This window comes from Lissotriton helveticus, chromosome 12, assembly GCF_964261635.1.
Source record: "Lissotriton helveticus chromosome 12, aLisHel1.1, whole genome shotgun sequence".
In the NCBI taxonomy this organism is placed as follows: Eukaryota; Metazoa; Chordata; class Amphibia; order Caudata; family Salamandridae; genus Lissotriton; species Lissotriton helveticus.
This window is the reverse complement of record NC_136073.1, coordinates 577,135,105-577,155,736: the sequence shown is the minus strand read 5'-3', so window position 1 is coordinate 577,155,736 and position 20,632 is coordinate 577,135,105. Positions and strand designations below refer to the sequence as shown.

At 41.8% G+C, this 20,632-nt stretch overlaps 1 protein-coding gene across 1 annotated transcript in view; it reads right to left on the bottom strand.

Moving 5' to 3' along the window:
• The window catches only part of CNGB1 (cyclic nucleotide gated channel subunit beta 1), a 1,191,945-nt gene that overhangs the window by 909,293 nt on the left and 262,020 nt on the right, over positions 1–20,632 (bottom strand). Inside the window, 3 exon segments of the mRNA XM_078668834.1 lie at positions 6,897–6,966; positions 19,156–19,170; positions 19,745–19,781. Coding sequence (XP_078524960.1) covers positions 6,897–6,966; positions 19,156–19,170; positions 19,745–19,781 — 122 coding nt within the window.

Here is a 20,632-nt window from a genome sequence, read left to right as displayed (position 1 = left end):
TGTGTCCACGTTTTGGACCGTTTCCTGTCGCGAGCGCCAGGCCTACCAACACAAATGAGGTACCATTTTTTATTTGGAGGCTTAGGAGAACACAGAATAGTAGAACAAGTGTTATTACCAATTGTCTTTCTATGCATTTCTGCCTTCCAAATGTAAGACAGTGTGTAAAAAAGAAATCGTTTCGAAAAATGGCCTATGATTCACATGCTGATACAGGTACCTAACAAATTCAGAGCTGTGAAAATAGCCACTTATTCTAAACTTCATATATTTTTCATATTTCAGAAATACATAGGTGTCCTTGATAACTATTTTTTACTCTTTATTTTTTACCAAATGATTTGCTGTATACCCAGTACTTAATGAAAAACCATTGCAAGGTGCAGCTCAGGTGTTGGCTCATAGTATGTCAGGTTCTAGGTGAACCTACAAGCCTTATATATCCCCACAACCAGAGTGGTCCAGCAGACGTAACAGTATATTGTCTTAAAAAATATGCCATAGTTAGAAGACGTTACAGGTGAAAAGGTAGCTATAAATGGCTGTATTTCTCAACTCAATTTCAATTTTTGTTTATTTCAACTGTTATTTTCTAAAGGAAAACCTTGAAGGATCTATGCAAATGACCGCTTGCTGAATTCAGAATGTTGCCTACCTTTCAGAAATGTATAGCTTACTGGGATCCATTACTGGTTTCATAAACATTTCTGCTACTAACTGGAAGGAGGTTGAAAGCACAAAAAATATGAAAAATATGCTATGTCCCAGTAAAATGCCAAAACTTTGTAGAAGAATTTGGTTTTCTGATGAACGTCTGCCTGTTCCTGAACGCTGGGAAGAATGTGATTTTAGCACCACAAACCCTTTGTTGATATCACTTGCAGAGAAGAAACAGGTGCTTTCTTCTGCAGCACTTTTTTACAATTTTCCCCCCAAAAAGCAACAATTTGCAGTATTTTGGCTACTATCTCGGTCCACTCCAGGGGAGTCCAAAAACCCTGGACACCATTTGATTACTCAGGATGCTTGAAAAAAGGATGCAACTTTGGTGTGTATACCTTATGTGGCCAAAAAGTTATGGGGGCCTAAGCACAAACGTCCCCAAATAGCCAAAAGATGCTTAGCACGGGGGTGAAAAGGCCTAGCACCAAAGGGGTTAAAGTAAATTCATGAAATTGTAATATAGCGCATCTTAAGGCTGCAAAATGTTACACTTTTTGTCACAGGTACTTCCTGGACTTTCGAGAATAAGGCAAAAATACGATACAAAATATGACTTTGGAAAAAGTGCTTCAGGATCCCCAAAGGTGGGCCTAATTATTTAGTGCTCATGATTATCAATGGAGATCAACTGAGAGAGAACTGAATGAATTTAAGGAGGCAAGGGCAACAGATGTCTTAGAAGACATAAGGGCACTGACGTGAAGTGCGAGGGACAGAAGTAAGGCCCCAAATAAGAGTGTCTAATGTTTAACATCACAATTCAGAGGTGCAGGGTGGAGGATGGAGACCCCTGATGTACGCTGGGAGTAAGTGGGATATAATATGAATTCACAATGAGCAATGGTGGTGAATTGCATGTTGTATGTTGTAATGTGTTATACAAATTATATAAAACAAATCTTACACTGATTAGTGACTAGCATAGAAATTCAATTTGCAAATCAATTCTGATGGCATTTCCAGTAGCACAAAATATGTGATCACATTCACACATACAGGACATGTGAAGGGTCTGTCATGAATGACAGGCTTTTTGTACATGTTTGATAATGCTACAGGCTTTGGTGCACGTCTTCATTGCCCTTGTTTGCGCACAGAATGGAGCAGAGCATCTGACAGAAGTGCTATGCCAAGGATTCTACCTTTCATGAACATGGATTCCTTAGAAACATTTTCTCAATCAGCATGTGCTAAATTGCCACATATTTTTGCTGCTCCCATTGTAGCAGAGATGGACTTTCCATTCTTTGCACATTTCACAGTAGATAGATATCTGCTTGCAGACTAACTTTGGCGAGTTCCATGCTGGTGGAACTCCAAGCGGTTCATCAAAGAGTTTTAGGATTGTCTTCTGTCCTGTGGAACAAATGCAGGATCCAAAAGTGAGGTCTCCCCACTTGCTTCATTGACCCTAATGCATGGAAAGGGTATACAATACACTAGTGATTGGGTCAAGGGGCAAGAAATGCTGAAAACAAGGCCTCCTCTTTGAAATCTACTGACATTCAAATATGGAAGGAGGATTGGAAATTATTATCATATATTTCAAATTGATACATCAAGCTGTTTGTAAGTTGAATATAGTGTAGTTAGGGGTTTTACTAATAATTTAGAGATGTGCGAAGAACTATGCTTAAGGTGTATCGAGCTAGAAGTTGGTGGTAATTTGCGAATCCTTATGGACATTTTGCTAATGGTTTTAGCTTCATACATTGCATTTAAGGAATCGCAAAATGTGCGATTTCTTAAATGCAATTGCAAAATAAGGAATCGCAAATTTTGCGATTCCTTGTTTTGCATCAGATTTTGCTTTATACATATGGCCCAAAGTGTTCTATCCACTCCTCCTCACCAACATTTGTATCCAACTAACGGTCCCTATGGGTCTTAAAATACGGTAGGCTGATTTTGCCCCAAAACTCTCTGCTATCTCCTGCAATTGTAGCTTGAGCGAGCCTTTCCCAAATCTACTCCCTTAGTGCTCCCTCCCTTTTTCTTCTAGCCAATTTAAACTGGGTACGCAGTAGGGCAATCTGGGTTTAATCGCGTGGCCGAGTTTTGAGAGAAATGGTAAGGGCTTTCTTGGCTTTGCCACAGGTACAGTCGAACCATCCTTTTTGGGTAGGACTCTTTCCATTACTTTTATGGGTAAGGCCAGCCTATATATGCATCAAGAGATCAGTAAATGAGTGGACCAGTGTTGAGGGTGCTATGGATAGGTCCAGACAACTTTCAATACTAGTTTGGGTGGTTTTTATTATTTCAGGGATAAATTTGAAGCAATCAATTTGAGACCATTTTTTCAGGCCAACACAGGGCGATCAACTACCAAATGCGTGTCCTTCTTATTGGAGTTCAGAATTATTATACCAGTTAAAATAGCATGATCGCTAAAACTGTTAAATTTAGCGTCTGTACTACTAAAGCTGCCCTCGACCATAGAAGAAATTAGTATAAAATCAATTGTTGACTCATAGGCCTTCCAGGAAAAAGTTGTCATAGGGGAGCCCACTGAATTACCCCCAATATTCATAATAGAAACATTTCTACTAGACAAGGTCCTATTAAGGCATTTACCATAGATGCTATGGGCAAAATGGGAGGCAGGATTATCCATTAAATCAACCAAGCCGCCTAGTTTGTTTTGGTTATGTTTGCATGGATAGATGTTGAAGTCTCCCATTCAGATTATGGTAAATACCTCATCTTGATTTTTGAATTTAAACATCTCCTCAAGTGAGGTGTTATCCTCATTTACGACCGTGTACATTTTTGGCCCAAAGTTATTATTATCAAAGTTTATCACAATCCAATTGCCCATTTTCGGAAATTCAAAAACAAGGAGATGGAAGGGCTCCTGTCATCAAATGTCCTTATTTTTAATGATGTTGTATTACATACTAAAGTTAGGAGACCCCCTTTCGATCTCCCTGCGGTTGATGGCGAGGCCATGGTTTGAAAAGAGCGGTACCCGTTAATGATAAACGTGTTCCGTAGCCCATGTTTCCTGGAAGCAGATGATATCGTTAGCCTGCCAAAGCTTTTGCCAATGTGCGTTATCCAGCTTTTTGCAGTTTCCTGCCACATTCCATGAGCTTATTTTAAATAGGTTATTGTACTTTCCCTCAGGCTCATTCTGTCTGGGGGAAAGGGAGGAGGTAGAAGATAAGTGGTGCTCAGAAAAAGGCGCTTTGGATATTAAGGGGGATAGTCAATCCCAACTGTCTAGATCCGAGAGTGGAGCATACCTATTTGTTGTGCAAACTCCTGGACCTGCTACAACCGTATCCCTCTCGGTTATATGCCTGACTAGGCCACCCAATGGGTTTTTACTGAGATCTTGAAGGCAGGGTAGGGAGCGATTGTAGAAATAAGCCAGTGGGAGACCCTTGATCTGTATGTCTCTTGGAGGCTGACTGTGTAGTTGATCCAAAACATATCTCAATACATATAGGTTGTTAAAGTTAATCACCACACAGTCACCCTCCAGTGATTTCCTCGATGGCCCCACCCAGCCTACCCTTCACGCCATGATCATTTGATTTTTCAAAGAGGGTCCCCCACTGGGCTTGATGTGGCGAGAGAGCCAGTGTAGTGATTTGTCTAATAGTTGGCTCGTAGATTCGTACTGACCCTCCCTCAGGTTTGGAACATTCCCCAAAACTAGTAAAGGGGAAAAGATGCAGGAGGGAGATGAAGCATCTGATGACCAAAGCCCGGGGGACCCTCATTAATCACTGCACTAAATTTGGCCTGGCCCAATGGATTGTGATCCCCTGCGCCCCTTCTTAAATTTGCTGCCTGAGGGTTGAACTTTGAAACATTCATGGTATTGCTAGACGATGGTTGTAGGGGCCCAGGTAAGCCAGGATTAACATTTCGGGTTGTGTCGGGGATTGGTGAGGACATAGAGCCAGAGATGCATGGGTTGGTTCTTGTAGCGGTTTAGTGGTTCCCTATTATACACATCTCAGGGCATATAGATTTCGAAATCCCCTGGATAGCCCCTACTTCCTCGAAAGTTTTTAGCCTCTCCTCAATGTGAGGTATTCTGAGGAAAAGTGGTTCCAAAAGCGTAGTGACTATAGTCTTGAATCTTTCCCAGGGGGCATCATCAAGTGATCCCGGGGGTTGAATTGGCATTGGTATAGTGTTCCCATTTAAAGTTTGGCCAGATTCAGCAGCTCTAGTCCCTCCAGTCCCTCTAGATTTCACTGCCCAAGCTGGTTTCTGGGATTTTTGAGAATCCCCAGTTTTCCTTTTTTTACTGGCGGTTCATTGGCATTCGCAGGTTGGATTTTTGCAGCCTGTCCCCTTGTGGTAATATTAGGGCCTGTCATTACCTCCACCAAGGGGGAAAGTGGAATTGGTGCAAGTGACGGGGAAGCAATGGGTGATGTTTAGGAACGATTGGAGTTTCACCCACCCTAGCAATAGTGCCTAGGGAAGAGCGCTTTTGGGAGATAAGAGATCCCAATGAAAGCTGTTGTTCTGCCAGCTAGATCTCGTGGTTAAGGACGGACTCTACCCTGGTTAAAAAAGAGTCCAGTGTCCCTGTTGTTCCTTTCCTGGGTTGGTCAGTCATACCCTTCCTTTTGGCCATATTAGTAATACCAACGAATGACAGAGTTTAATTCAAGAGTGCCGCAAAACAACTAAAGGAACGGTACCTTATGTAGAGGGAGTATCAGCACTCAGGAGATCTCTGGTACTGGGGCATAGAGGAATGGCCCAGCCTAGCCTTTTCCAGGCTCCGACGGGGGTGGACCAGCCCGCAGGCACACGTCCCATGCCATGGGTGGCCCACACTGGTTTTAAGCACCTCCGGGTGCTTTTCCTCTCGTGATGTTGGTGGTCCCTCCAGGCGCCATTAGTTATGGGGGCTGGAGTCTCCTGAAGCAGTGATGGTGGAAACAAACAGGCCATGGGAGGCCTGTGCTGGTTTTAAGTGCCTCCAGGCGCTTTCCCTCTCGCGGTGGCGAATCCAGGCGCAATGGGTTATGGGGACTGGAGTCCCCTGAAGCAGTGATGGTGGCAACAAAGGGGCAGCAAGCAGTGTGTATCATTGTAGGCTCCATGAGAGCAGAGCGACTGTGGTGGGAGGCAGATCTCAATTTTCCATGCACAAACAGGGATAGGTCTTCCTTATTAGAGAGTCCCACCTGCATCCCACGCAATACCCGATTTTGCTTAATCCAGCTGTACATCCTACACAGTACCTATCTCACCCCTGACAACATCAACAGGCATTTCTATCGTGCTGATGCCACCTGCCCCTGTAGCGAGCTAGTAGACACCAACATAATACATATGCTCTTGGCATGTCCCCTTCTACAGTGCTACTGGAGTGGAGTAGTGAGCCTACTGGTACACTGCACTGATAACGCCAAACTTGAACACGTCGGAAGATGCTTCGGGGACTCCGTAAACACCCATAGCTGGCAGCTGGGATGCCACTATGGCTGATTTGCACACTGAAATGCCTGAGGTCCTCATGCCATCAGATGCCTAATGACCTGTGACGCAGAAGTTGAGGATGCATTATGAGGGGTGCTCTTGCGGTCAGACCAGACATACCTGCTTCGGGAGTGATATATTCCCCGGCAACTCCCTGTTTATGATGCTGAGACTGGCAGAGACGGACGCACTGCATTCATTATAATAGACGACAGAACGGTGTTGCTCACTAGGGGTTGGGGGTGGATGGTTCGGGCAAATGCACTAGCTAAGGTTGCTAATTCTTTTACGCCTAGTTCAATTGTATCAAATTGAGTTTGTAACTATTTCCCTCTGATACTGCATAATGTCAATTACTGTGCAGGATATATATCCTAATTTATCCGTCACTTTCGTTGATGCTGATGTACTCATGCTCCACCTGGCTGTAAGAGTGTCTTCCGCTCATTTCCCATTGATGGAGGCTGTCTGATACTCTGATAGTTACCTTGGACTCGCGCACCGGCAAATGCTGCCACAGCCAGTTCAGACACTCCCGCTCCTGTTGTAACATTCAATATTGGAACAAATTTGCATTGTCATAGCATGAGGTACCATTTCATTATTATTCCTATGCTTGTAAGCATGTGAAAGTAACTAAACAAAAAAAGTAATAAACAGATTCAAACAAAAAAATGAGAGCAGAGTGACTATATGACAAGGATTATCACACTCACATGTGCCATCTGCTTTGTGACGGGCTGTGGGATCACCTTCTCCAGTCCTTGCGTGATCCAGTCAACCACACTGCCAAAGAAAAAACGTAAGGTTTCAAAGCCAATGTCTCAGTTTCCTCCATCCTATCTGACTCTCATTGCTGCACACCTCTGATGTATTTTGGGGTATGCAGGCATCCTCAGAGCACCTTTAAAAAATGTCCTCATCCACCTCACATTAAGTGCAATACCACATCTGTACTCAATAACATTTGGTATCATTCTTCAATGTTGGAGACATCAGGGCATTGATACCTGCCAGGCTATTACTCCTGGCGTCTGTGCAAGCTTCAATATTCATACTTCACTTCAGGGGCCAGACATGCAGGGATTTCTGCCAAAAATTAAACCCCTTCCACCAGCACTTTCTAAGGCGCAAAGCACTTCTTGTATAGGCAACCCAATGGTGCATAGCTACCTCTGTCTGTACACTCACCTCAACTTGCACTGGTCTGGCCTGGTCTAGTGCTCTCAAGACGGGGGGGCACTACTGTTGCAATACATTTCAAGATCTTCCACCTAGGTACAGTGGAGAGGAGTTTGCACCCAGACCGCTTCAGGAGGTACCAGTTGTGTGGTACTTGAGTATGTCAGTCACCAGGGGCTGTAAGAGGAGTCACTCCTCCTTGATCTTCAATCATGTGTTGTATGGACATGCTCCATGAATGTAATGGGTTAAACACTGGTATTGTGCTATGGAAGGTACTATAGATAAACTGTGAGGAGGAATTACAATGTACTATGACAGATCTCACTGTAGCGACTGTGGAGGCTGTGTTTACATGAGGACGCAGAGGCCTCGTTCACAGCAGCGTTATCTGCATGGGGCAAACATTCATTCCGTCAGCCTTTCATTGGCCAACCCTGTCAACTTCTTCAGTCTGGACAAGCGGAAAGGGGTCCAAAAATGGGCAAGATTCTAGGACAGGTTCTTGCAAACTTCAAAGGGCTAGGACTGTATAGCAAGAGCTGCAAGAGTTTTCTCTACAGTGGTGGGAGCTGCCTTACTGCCCCCGCAGCAGCAGGAGCCACACCAGTGCCCTCGCAAACACCATGAAACGTAAGCTCCTTTTCCATTACAGCAGGAGCCTTTCGTTCACGGAAGGAGCCTTTATCTGGACATCTGTCCTGTTTGCGAGAGCCACTTGCGGAGGCAGCCACAGTGAGAGTCGTGAGTTTTGCCGGAATTGTGGGGATTTTTGCTTTCATCTGGCAGCACTTTTGGAGGAGGAGAGTAATTTCCTCAGCAGTGGGAGTCACAGCCTAGCACAGAAGCCACAAAAACAACTGTAAAAACAAACTGCCAATTTATCTCCAGCAGTAAGCCCTTTTTTGACGGCGCAGAAAACTGGCAGAAGATTAAGGATTTATAAGGATCTATAAGTAGAGAGCGGAGTCTGGAGGAGAGTGGAGAGTGAAGGGCACGCTATTGCCGGAAATTTGGTCTTTCTTCTCCGATCAAGTGTTCAATCGTGTGGTGGCAGGAATCAACCAGGCAAGTCCGAAACTCAGCCCTATATCCTGAGCGAGATGACTTCCAGAAAATTGCGCTCAGGGCGAATGCTCTCCTCCTCACCCAGCCATAAACTGAGAAGATCCTTTAGCGGTACCAGACAATTACAACATCTCTGCTATAAATCCCACCCTGTTATTACTGGTTTCTTTCGTAAAAAGCCTTTAATGGATCCGGAGGTGGCAGCTGTGGCCCAAGAAGGCCAGATTTTTAACTTCCATCCAGTATTACTGTTAATCTCTTCCTTATCGCCCCCCACAGTTTTCATGGAGCTCCAAGGCAGCCTTGCTGGGGGGCAGGTGCAGTCTAGCGGAGGGTCTCGGTCCTTGGATCAGATTACTGAGAGAGTGGAGGTCGGATCCAGTGAGCAACTGTTTGATGGACTTACCGGTGCCCCTTAGGACTCGGACCTTCTTGCCAGCCAGCAGAGTCAGTCAATTATTTTAATAAATAGGCCAAAGCCGTCAAAGCAGTCAACAAATTACAGTATGAAGGAGATTCTACCGGTTGTTTTATTACAGCGGATGGGCTTCCAAAAGGGTTCAGGCGGGAATGGCAACCTGGAGGACCACCTTGGTGTTCCCCCAGTGGAGAAGTCAATACTATGCGAAGAGCCATCGCTACGGGAAGACTTTACACTTTCAGACATTGATATAGAAGCTCAAAAAAGGGTTTTGGGAGACTGTTTCAATCGTAGGCATAAAGACAACCAGTTAATGAGTGGTCATAGATATGTCAATACTCCAATTGTAAGCTCCTTTCCAAGGCGCCTTTCCATGGTATAGAGTCAAAATATCGAGTTTTTAATATCGACTAGACATAATATCGAGTAAAAAATATAGAATGGACATAATATCGACTAGACATAATATAGACTACCAAAATATCGACTAGAAAATTTTAATATCGAATAAAATGGACATAATATAGAATCAAAAATATAGAATGGACATAATATCGACTAGACATAATATACACAACAAAAATATCGAAATTTAGGTAAGTTAATATTAATTTTTATTTTTGTGTAATATAAATCTGTAGTGGGTTGTGGGTTTATAAGGGAATAGGGTGGGAAGTAATTTAATCATGATTAATTAAATATGTTAATTTATTTTTTGTTATTTATTTAGAATTAATTGTTAATTAATTATTAATTGGTAATTAATTAAAATATAATTGGTAATTAATTTTAATTGATTGATAATTATTTTAATTTTCGTCATTTATTTTCTGTAGCTGGTTGTGGGTTTATAGGGGAATAGGGTGGGAAGTAATTTAATTATAATTAATTAAATATGTTAATTTATTTTTTGTTATTTATTTCGAATTAATTGTTAATTAATTATTAATTGGTAATTAATAAAAATATAATTGGTAATTAATTTTAATTGATTGATAATTATTTTAATTTGAGTAATTTATTTTCTGTAGCGGGTTGTGGGTTTATAGGGGAATAGGGTGGGAAGTAATTTAATGATAATTAATTAAATATGGTAATTAATTAATTGGTATTTATTTAGAATTAATTGTTAATTAATTTTTAATTGATAAATAATTAATTCTTAATTGATAATTAATTTTAATTAATTTTTTAATTAATACTTATGTGAATAATAATATTTTATTTGTAGTAGCGGGATGTGGGTTTATAGGGGAATAGGGTGGGAAGTAATTTAATATAATTAATTAAACATGATAATTAATTAATTGGTGTTTATTTTAAATAAATTGTTAATTAATGTTTAATTGGTAATTAAAATGTATTAATTGATTCATGTATAATTATGGGACTTAGATTAATTTATTTTCACTAGAGTAGGGATATTAAAATTTACCCCTATGCTATCCAACGCTTTCCTTACTGTTGCACTCTCTGGAGTGGGAATAGTAATTTTTACCCCTACGCTATCCAACGTCTTCCCTACTGTTGCACTCTCTGGAGTGGGAATAGTAATTTTTATCCCTACGCTATCCAACGCTTTCCCTACTGTTGCACTCTCTGGAGTGGGAATAGTAATTTTTACCCCTACGCTATCCAACGCTTTCCCTACTGTTGCACTCGCTGGAGTTGGAATAGTTATTTTTACCCCTACGCAATCCAACACTTTCTCTACTGTTGTACTCTCTGGAGTGGGAATAGTAATTTTTACCCCTATGCTATCCAACGCTTTCCCTACTGTTGCACACCTGGAGTGTGAATAGTAATTTTTACCCCTACGCTTTCAAACGCTTTCCCTACTGTTGCACTCGCTGGAGTTGGAATAGTAATTTTTACCCCTACGCTATCCAACGTCTTCCCTACTGTTGCACTCTCTGGAGTGGGAATAGTCATTTTTACCCTTACGCTATCCAACGATTTCCCTACTGTTGCACTCTCTGGAGTGGGAATAGTAATTTTTACCCCGACTCTATCCAACGCTTTCCCTACTGTTGCACTCTCTGGAGTGGGAATAGTAATATTTACCCCTACACTATCCAACGCTTTCTCTAGTGTTGCACTCTCTGGAGTGGGAATAGTAATTTTTACCCCTACGCTATCCAACGTCTTCCCTACTGTTGCACTCTCTGGAGTGGGAATAGTAATTTTTACCCCTACGCTATCCAACGATTTCCCTACTGTTGCACTCTCTGGAGTGGGAATAGTAATTTTTACCCCTACTCTATCCAACGCTTTCCCTACTGTTGCACTCACTGGAGTTGGAATAGTAATTTTTACCCCTACGCCATCCAACGCTTTCCCTACTGTTGCACTCTCTGGAGTGGGAATAGTGATTTTTACCCCTACGCTATCCAACGCTTTCCCTACTGTTGCACTCTCTGGAGTGGGAATAGTAATATTTACCCCTACACTATCCAACGCTTTCTCTACTGTTGCACTCTCTGGAGTGGGAATAATAATTTTTACCCCTACGCTATCCAACGCTTTCCATACTGTTGCACTTACTGGAGTGGGAATAGTAATATTTACCTCTACACTATCCAACGCGTTCTCTACTGTTGCACCCTCTGGAGTGGGAATAGTAATTTTAACCCCTACGCTATCCAACGCCTTCCCTACTGTTGCACTTACTGGAGTGGCAATAGTAATTTTTACCCCTACGCTATCCAATGTCTTCCCTACTGTTGCACTCTCTGGAGTGGGAATAGTAATTTTTACCCCTACGCTATCCAACGCTTTCCCTACTGTTGCACTCGCTGGAGTTGGAATAGTAATTTTTACCCCTACGTTATCCAATAATATGTATATATATATATATATATGTTTTAAAAATATATATTTTTTAAGTTACAATAATTATTTATTAATTTTAAGTTTATTTAAGTATTTTAAGTATGTTTAAAATAGTTAATTTATTATTATAGTACTTTAAAATTACTTTTAAGATATTTTAAAAAATCGATATTTTGACTGTCTATATTTTTTCCTATCGATATTTTGGAGTCGATATTTTTGTACTTACCTGTTTGTAGATAGAAGGTCGATATTCTGGCATTCTATATTTTTACCTCGATATTTTGTCTGTCGATATTTTGACAGTCGATATTCTGTCAGTGATCCCCTTTCCATGCCTCTCTTATAAAGTAGCACAAGTCACTTGATTGGTCCCTCCATGGAGTCGGGCCATGATGTATTCTTAAAAAAAAAAAAAAAAAACAAAGGGGATGATGGACGGAGAGTTGACAATACAAACACTCACCCCCAGTCAACTGATCTGGGTTTAATCCATCACCTTTCTTTAGCTCACTCCGCCACCCCATTTCAGACATGGCCATATGCAAATCAGTCCGACCCTGTGCCTCATGGGAACAGTCCAGCCCGAACTGCCAAGCCATGTCTTCCCTGGACCGCAATCAAGCTTCTCAGGACCGGTTTCTGGCATTACAGCCGTCTTCAGCCAGGTTTGCTTGAATCCAGTGGCAAAGTGAGCAAGGGACTCACGTCATGATGTATTCTTGCCTGATTCCCAACCGAAATGGGGAAATGAGAGAGAGGAGGCACACTCAGAATATCTTGTGTGTATTGAAAACATCTTAAACTTCACTATCTTTATTAGAGAAATCTGTTTTGAGTTCTGACCACATGCTGGAAATGATTTCTGTAATGCTATTTGAAATGCAAAAGGGAAATAAGTCTGTTACCCCTAAATTTATCCCCACGATTCTCCCCCACACTGATGAATGGCCAAGGGATAGGCCGGTATCATACCTTCCCTCTGGAGAGTCGAGTGATGTCTCTGTAAAGGCAGGAACTCCTCTCTTCCTGGTGCCCCCCATGGCTCCTGTATGTAATCTTGAAAAGGAAGAGCTATGCTTAAGTACATTATTTGAGGAGGTCGAACTGAGTCCCCCTTTGGAAAAATCCATCTTGAAAATCTTCCCCCTGTTTAAAAAGTGTAGATTGGGGGGCACCGGAGAAAATGAGAAAATCATGGGCTTTGCCAAGCAATCCAAACAGGTGGGGAAGGCAGGGGGGAGGAGGAGGCGCTAACCCCTCCAACTACCTCTCAGGTGTACTCTCCCACATTGTCTGGGAAGGGAGGACAGAAAGTAGGCAAGAGGGGATAGCCTAGTAGCAAAACATAAGGGGGAAAACATGAAAAAGAAACACAAAAAAATTAGACGATTCTCCAAACGGAAAGTGTCAAAACTACACTTTTCCCAGATTTTGGAAAGCCCGAGCGATGTCTATTTAATAACGGAGAAGGGAGGCCCTAAAACTCCATCAGCAGATGGCAACCCAAGGGAATCTATTATAGCACCCACAGCATTGACTGGGAGTTTGGTGGACTCAGGACCGGAAGTACATCCTCTAACCTGGTCGCTTCATTCCCTCCAAGGAATCCAGCCCTCCACTAAGGAGTTAGTAGACCCATTGGGTGGGGAAATGCACATGGGTTCCGGGGTCCCCTCGCTGCACATAGGGACTGGGGCTACTGACTCTATTGATTCCAGGGGGATCAGTACCCAAGAGGGAGGGCCCCATGCCCCAATTACAGCGCAGGATGGGCCAAATAGAACGCTCATAGGGACCTCATTTCTGCCTGATGGAAATATTAAGGTCCCAACTCCCAATACGGTCTTATACTCGAATATCCAACATCATGGTGGGACGCAAGTTGCCTGCTTTACGGATAGGGTTCCTTTATGGATCCCATGGAGAGATGCCCCAAAGAATATTAGTGGGGCACAGCCCGGTTTATCTCCCAAGGTGGATTTCATCTGGCTATTTAATACTGAATCCACCCCGATAGATAGAGGTTTCATTCTTAATTTATTTTCGGAACTAGAGTCACTAAAGCTGATAGCTAGCACGGATATCTTAAATGTGATGATTCATGTATATGACACTGTTCCGTACTCTAGGGTTACTTTTTGTTCCCTGATAGTGGCCAACCTGGTTTTGAAGAACTGTGAGGTTTTTTTAAACGAGGGCTTGATGTAACACCTGTTAATGAATATGAGGAAAATCAAATTGCGGGCCCTAAAAGCCAAAATCTGAAAGTTTCTAAGGCTACTAATTCAGTGGCCCTAGACGCATTGGGCCCCGAAATAGAGTATTCTGCGGCCAATCCTAAAGATATAGTGGTTTCCGTGGACTGGAGGGGGCATTTAATAAATGTTGTACCCAACGTAGCAGTTGCCCCTCAGACTCCAGACATCGAAGATGAATTTGCCCAGTGGAGTTGGGTTGCAAGAGCCCTGAATAACACCCATGTGGATTCAGTAAGGAGTGCTCCATTGAGGTAGCCTGGGTGGGCTACTCTTGTCCTGGAATATGACTGGTCTAGGACCCAATGAAACAAAATTAAATTCCTTAAAAATTATGAATCCCATAATTATACGTCTACAAGAAACGTGGTCTTGCAAAGAGTTTGAATGTGATAGCTATTTTGTATACTCGTGCTATGCGAAGCGATCGGAAAGGGGACATGCTAGTAGGGGGGTATCTATCTTGCTTAAAAACTCCATCAAGTGGAATCAGAAGGTTTTCCCCCACCCCTCAAACCTCTGTATATGCTTGAAGTTGGCATGCTTGGGAGATTCTGACACATCCACCTCCTTCCTTGTGGCAAACTTGTATATCCCCCCTGGGAAAAATTTTGATCACCTTTTGCCTGTATTTTATTCTTTTATTCAGGATATAGCTACTAGGGAAGATTGCCCCCTAGTGATATTAGGAGGGGAACTTAAATGCTAAAATGTCAAATTCTGCCTCTGATGTTTATGCCAATACTGACAAAGAGGAAATTTGGCACATTCCCGAGATTTTATTACCAAATAAAATAAAAACAGATAAGTGAGGGTTCCTTTTGCTTAATAGCGTTAGAAGTCTAGATCTTGTTATCTTAAACAGGAGAGTGCCCGCTGATAAAACAGCCCATTTTACCTTTCATTCTCAACATACTCAGAGCCTTTTAGATTATGTGATTGTTTCCTACCAAATCTTTGGGGCTTGTGATAATTATTTTGTTAGCCCGTTGATATGGAGCGACCATAGTATAGTAGGTTTGACAGTGGTCTTTGCTCTACCCACATTGGACTCGGGGAATGCCGGTCAGGGCTCAGCCACTTTTAACAAAGGAAATGGTCGGTCCTTTTGGACGCAAAAAAAACATTGCTGAAGTAGGCTCCATTGTGAAGACGGTTTATGTAGAAAAGCAAGGTATTACTCATTCCAACATTATATCCTTCTTTGGGGCTCAAATGAAGAAGATTTGTAATTTAAGCTCCACATTTCCTGAACCTCGCACGTATAAACAAGATATGTCCCATATGATATTCTTAAAACAGGCGATTAACCATCTTGAAAACAGCACATACATTTCCTCCTTGGTCGACAGCAGGAAATCAATCACCTCAAGCGAGTGAGAAGATGCCTCATGCTCAGTGAAAAAAGAAGGGAGCTTGATGCGAAGTGGATAGGGCTGAGGAAAGCTGCAAGGGTCAAGGATTCAAGAAAATACTGACACTTGATCGCTGAATATTGGTATTCAAGGCAGAGAGCTACACCGATTACGATTCCCGAAAAGGAATGGGTGGATTACATCTCTCTAGTATATGGAAATAATAGTCCAGTTTCTCCCGTGTTGACTGATGGGGTTAAACTCGGGTCTGCTGAATGTATCGAATTTGGCTCCCTGCCAGGAAAAGAATTGGTAAAGTATATAAAGATTGCTAGAACCTCCGGCGCACAAGGGCCGGATGGTATCCCAATTGCACTAATTAAAAAGGAGCCAGAAGTATGGAGTGATTGTCTAGAGCCACTTTTTAAATATTGTTTCTTTATGAATAAAATCCCCCCTTCTTCGAAGGGGAGCATTATAGTCCCCCTGTATAAAAAAGGACCAAAAACGGTGCCGACTAGTTTTAGACAGATTGCCCTCCTGGATGCCTCAGGAAAATTATTTGCAAAAAGCATACTATGCCATTTACAACACTGGGTTTATGATCAGGATATCCTTCCACTGGAACAAGCCGGCTTTAGAAAGAACCATGGCACCCTAGATAATATAGCGGTTGTTCAGGCAATTGTGGAGAAATATGTTTTCACCCGAGGGATGCCAGTTTATACAGCCTTTATTGATTTCTCCACTGTGTTTGACAAAGGTGTAACGCCAGACCCTGTGGAGAAAACTTGTCTCCCTTGGCATTCCAAATCATCTTCTGGGTTAACATGTAAAATTAGAACGCATAATGGGCTTAAGTAGGGTTGTCTATTAGCACCACTTTTATTTTCTTTGTATATCGCTGATCTCCCTGGCGCTCTGAACCCCATAAGAGGGGATGCCCCCAAAATTGGTCGAATGTCCATTGGGTCTCTATTTTATGCAGACAATGTTGCAATATTTGATTTAACACCTATTGGCCTGGAACGCCATCTGGACATTTTCAACAAATATGCAGAGGCTCACTTTTTGAAAATTAATATTGCAAAAAGCAAGATTTTAGTTTTCCGTAAGAAGGGACTCAGAATAAAGAGATGTTTAAGATGGATGCTTGGTTTTGAAAAACTGGAACTGGTTGACTTGTCTGTATATTTAGGCAAAGTTTTTTCCAAAACAGGTCGAGACTTGGAGCATACTAAACATTGTGTTAGTAAAGCTGTCTCTCAGGCAAGTGCAATAAACAGATTTTATAAAACTTGCGGGAGACGCCATTTTAGCCATGCCTTATCTGTGTTCAAGGTCAAAATCCCACCCTCGTTAATATATGCTGCGGAGGTGTTGGACATGAATCACTGGCTTTCGTTTGAGAAGGCAGAAGGACGAATTATGCGCCAAATTTGCGATTTAAACTCTCTGGCTGCCCCACATGATCTGCGCCTTGAATTTGGATTAGTCTCGTCCTTCATCTTAGCCCAGACAGCAGTTCTTAGGTGGGGTATCTCTCTCATCTTGGGGGAAGAGGGTACTCATAGGGCAGCCCTGAGAACAGAAATTGTTTGCACCCTAAAAGAACAGTCAATGTTTTTTAGGTCTTTTTTATGTGCAAATGATACCTTCGGTCTTAGTTTAACTCCTGCTTCTCCAATGCCTAAATCTGGTTTGAAACAGGTCTTAAAGAAATTTAGATGCCTATCAGTTTGGCGAAAGACGCTGCTTTAAGCAAATCCAGGCCCAGTAACGTGGCGGTCAGTGGGGGCGCTTTGGGGAATAAACCACAGCCTTATTTAACTTTGAATATCCCTCACAGGATTAGAAGGCTGATACTCCTACTGCGACTCAATATGCTGCCCTTAAGAGACGTTACTGGCATCTGGGATAAAATACCTAGAGAGAAGAGAATTTGTGAATTGTGCCAGTTGCAAATCCAAGATCTAAATCATGTCCTATTTGTATGTTCAAAGCTGCAAAGTGCCAGGCGAGTGTTTTTAAAACCAGTATTTATCAGATTTAATATTCACTCCGCTCAGGACGCACGTTCTTTGGTCTTGTCCCCTCCAAATGAAATGGTTTGTTTTAAGATATACCAAGTTTTTAGAACATTTTTGCCTATTTATTAGAACATTGTCCAGCAGTAGTACTCTGGTTACGATTTAATAGCAATTGGTTGGCTATCTAATTGTTTCATGTATTCATAGCATTATTTGCACATTTCTTAGTATGTTTGATATAAGAATTTTTATCGGTCGGTTATATGATTGTTTTACGTAATATAGCATTATTTGCACATTTTTTAGTATGGCTTATATAATTTTATAGCAATGTATAAGGAAGGAATTTTGTATTGTACGTAATGTTTGTCTTTTTAAATTGTTGGTGTGTTTATTTTTTATTTTGTGGACCTCCGTAGGAGTTCCAAAACAAAATAAATAAATACATTGGAAATTGGCTCTGAGAATAGTTGCTGGAAACTGAGAATCAGAAGGAATTTAGTATCAGCAACTGCAGAGAGAGAAAGGGTCAGTCCTTCACAGCAGGTGCTAGCAAGTGATGGGTGCAAAGGAATCTGATGTTGATTCTTTTGGGATAATGTCTCCGAATAGGGCTGTTCAAGTAATGATTTCCAATCCCTACTGTAATTGTAATTGCTATTGCATTTATATAGCGCGATATTGCCAGTGTTGTGCCACTGAACTTTTCTTAACTTGCCTTTGAAAGCAGGCAAGCTGTTTGGAGCAAATTAGAGAGTGCCTCAAATTGTATTGATGGTGAGCGTAGAAGCATAACATATTGTGCTTGACGCCTATGCGTGGTTCAAGATGTGTAGAAAGGTTGCACATAGTGGTGCAGATCAGCAGGTGAGCGGGTAGGATGTTCATATTACCTGGATATGTGATTGAGGGATGAGCAACATGTCGGTGAAAAGGACATCCAAGAAAACTGGAAATGAGCACTAATTATGGTACAGTGAGTGGTGGGCACCATAAACAGCAGGGAGTAAGTCCCTTGCAAATTTACATCAGGAATAAACGATTCACTGGCACATTTTCAGCTATCTTGCAGAAGCTTCGGTGACTGGGTGTATAAAAGGAGATCCTTAATATGGTTGCTAAAACAGTGCAGATAGATATCCTTCTCCCAAACAAACAATTCCCAGTTATGTAGCCCTCCAACTGTAGTTCAGTCCATGTGTAGCGACCTCAGTTTTGATGGGGATCTATGAGTTGGATCAGCTTCTTAAATGCACTCTGCCTGAGCTAGTGACTATGCAATTTATAGTGATCTGGGACTAGGTAGATCTCCTCCGTGTCCTTGAGATCTGTTGGATACCAATACTAGAACAAATTATCTGACAAGTCCCCGTCGTGTACAGTGTTCTGAGAACAGCTAGTCCTCCCCAGGAGCTTTGAGCTCTAGGGTGTACAAAACCTAATAGCATCATCCATAAAGGACAAGTCACCTAGGGTTATCAGAGACTGGACAGGACTCCTCACCGACTTTGTTCTCTGTGGCCCACCTAGAATTTACCAGTTCACCCTAAGAGAACTTGACATCTATGGTCACCTTGGACTATACCAGCCTCTTCTATGGTTTGAGGCCACACAATTACTAGGTTATGTCTTAACAGCTTGTGATTACCATCTTCTGTGACAATCTGGAAAAGATATGAGGCATTTCATGGGGAGTGGTGCAAACAACAATGGAAGGGTAAGTAGTGGATGATACAGCTTTGCTCTGAAAGTTAACACTATTGGAGAGTTGTAACAAATGGACATGCACAGACCATCCTCCAAATATTCCAATCTTGAGTGCTCCTTACCGCTTCTCTTCAGCCCTGAGAAAACAGAAGCACAAGAGAAAATTGACATGAAAAGGGTTTACAGGGAGACGTGTGTACGACATAAGGGGAAGTTGTGGTCAATGAAAGAAGCCCCCAGAAATATAAACAGCACAGAACAGACCAGCACCATAGATATAATGGCAATCATTGCAGATGCTGCATGAGAGGGAACAGTAGAGCACACACCTATGTACACTTTGAGTGATCACTGTATACAGGAATGAAAAGCCACACCATAAAGAAAGAATATACAACACGTGCAAGCCATGAAGAAAGATCAGAATATCATTCATAAAGGAAAGGGAAAAAACAGTTGACACACAGAGGTGTATGATGATCAAATGGAAATACTGACTGTTGAGAATGATCAATTGCATTGCTACTCAATGAATGGATACTTTCAACAGTACTAGCATGCCACATGAGAAAAGACCAATAAAAAGCACTCAAGCAATATACAAAAAATAGACATTTCCTACAAATGATGTAAAACACACACTCTACAGTTGATGCTTACTTAGTGCCAAGCTACAGCCTATGTATAACAATAGAGTTTCACATTTCTTACCTGCTGATCTTTGTATCTTTTTCAGAAAATCGACGTGCTGCAGAAATAAAAAAAAGTCAAAAATTAAAAATTTTGATCTGTACATTGTGTGGTGCCGGAGACTGTGAAACTAGTGCTAAAAGCTTCTTCATATATTCCACCAGAGACTTTCCTGCAACTTGTCCACGATCTCAAGCAGGATCTCTAGAAGAAAATATAACCTCTCAGTATCCTGGAAGCACCTAGAAAGTTCATGTACCATCCTTCCTCAGAGCGCTGATGGTGTATTTATAAGTTTTGTTAAGCCTTATACATTCAGTTTATTTCACAAGGCAATAGATACTTGAAATAGAAGTTTCGTCACTCAAGTTGGCTAGACATGAGTAGCGTTCCGGAAAAGATAATCCAAATCACACGACCTAGTCCTGGGTAAAAACACAGAATGACGCTAACCGCTTAGACATGCAGTGCGGAGTGTCCTCATAAAAGAACCAAAAACTCTGCAGATATATGATCGTTGAACTAATCCAATGGCAGATAGGGGCTGCAAGTTAAATTCATCTGAATATTGAGATCATAGAGGAGGGCATCCAGTGATGAAAAGCTGAGGATAAATAACACCGTCTACAGCGTTGCTCCCGGTATCAACATTACGCGATGTGTATGGCATGATCCTGTCCGTTTAGGGAATCATCCTCCCACACATTTTTCTTACCCTAATGAGGTTGAGGAACGATAATGGAATGAGTTTTTTGCCTGGGCGAGAGGGAATACCACACTATATTGGAATATTGGAAACTCTAAACCCGGAATCTATGCTGTAGACGGTGTTATTTATCCTCAGCTTTTCATCACTGGATGCCCTCCTCTATGATCTCGATATTCAGATGAATTTAACTTGCAGCCCCT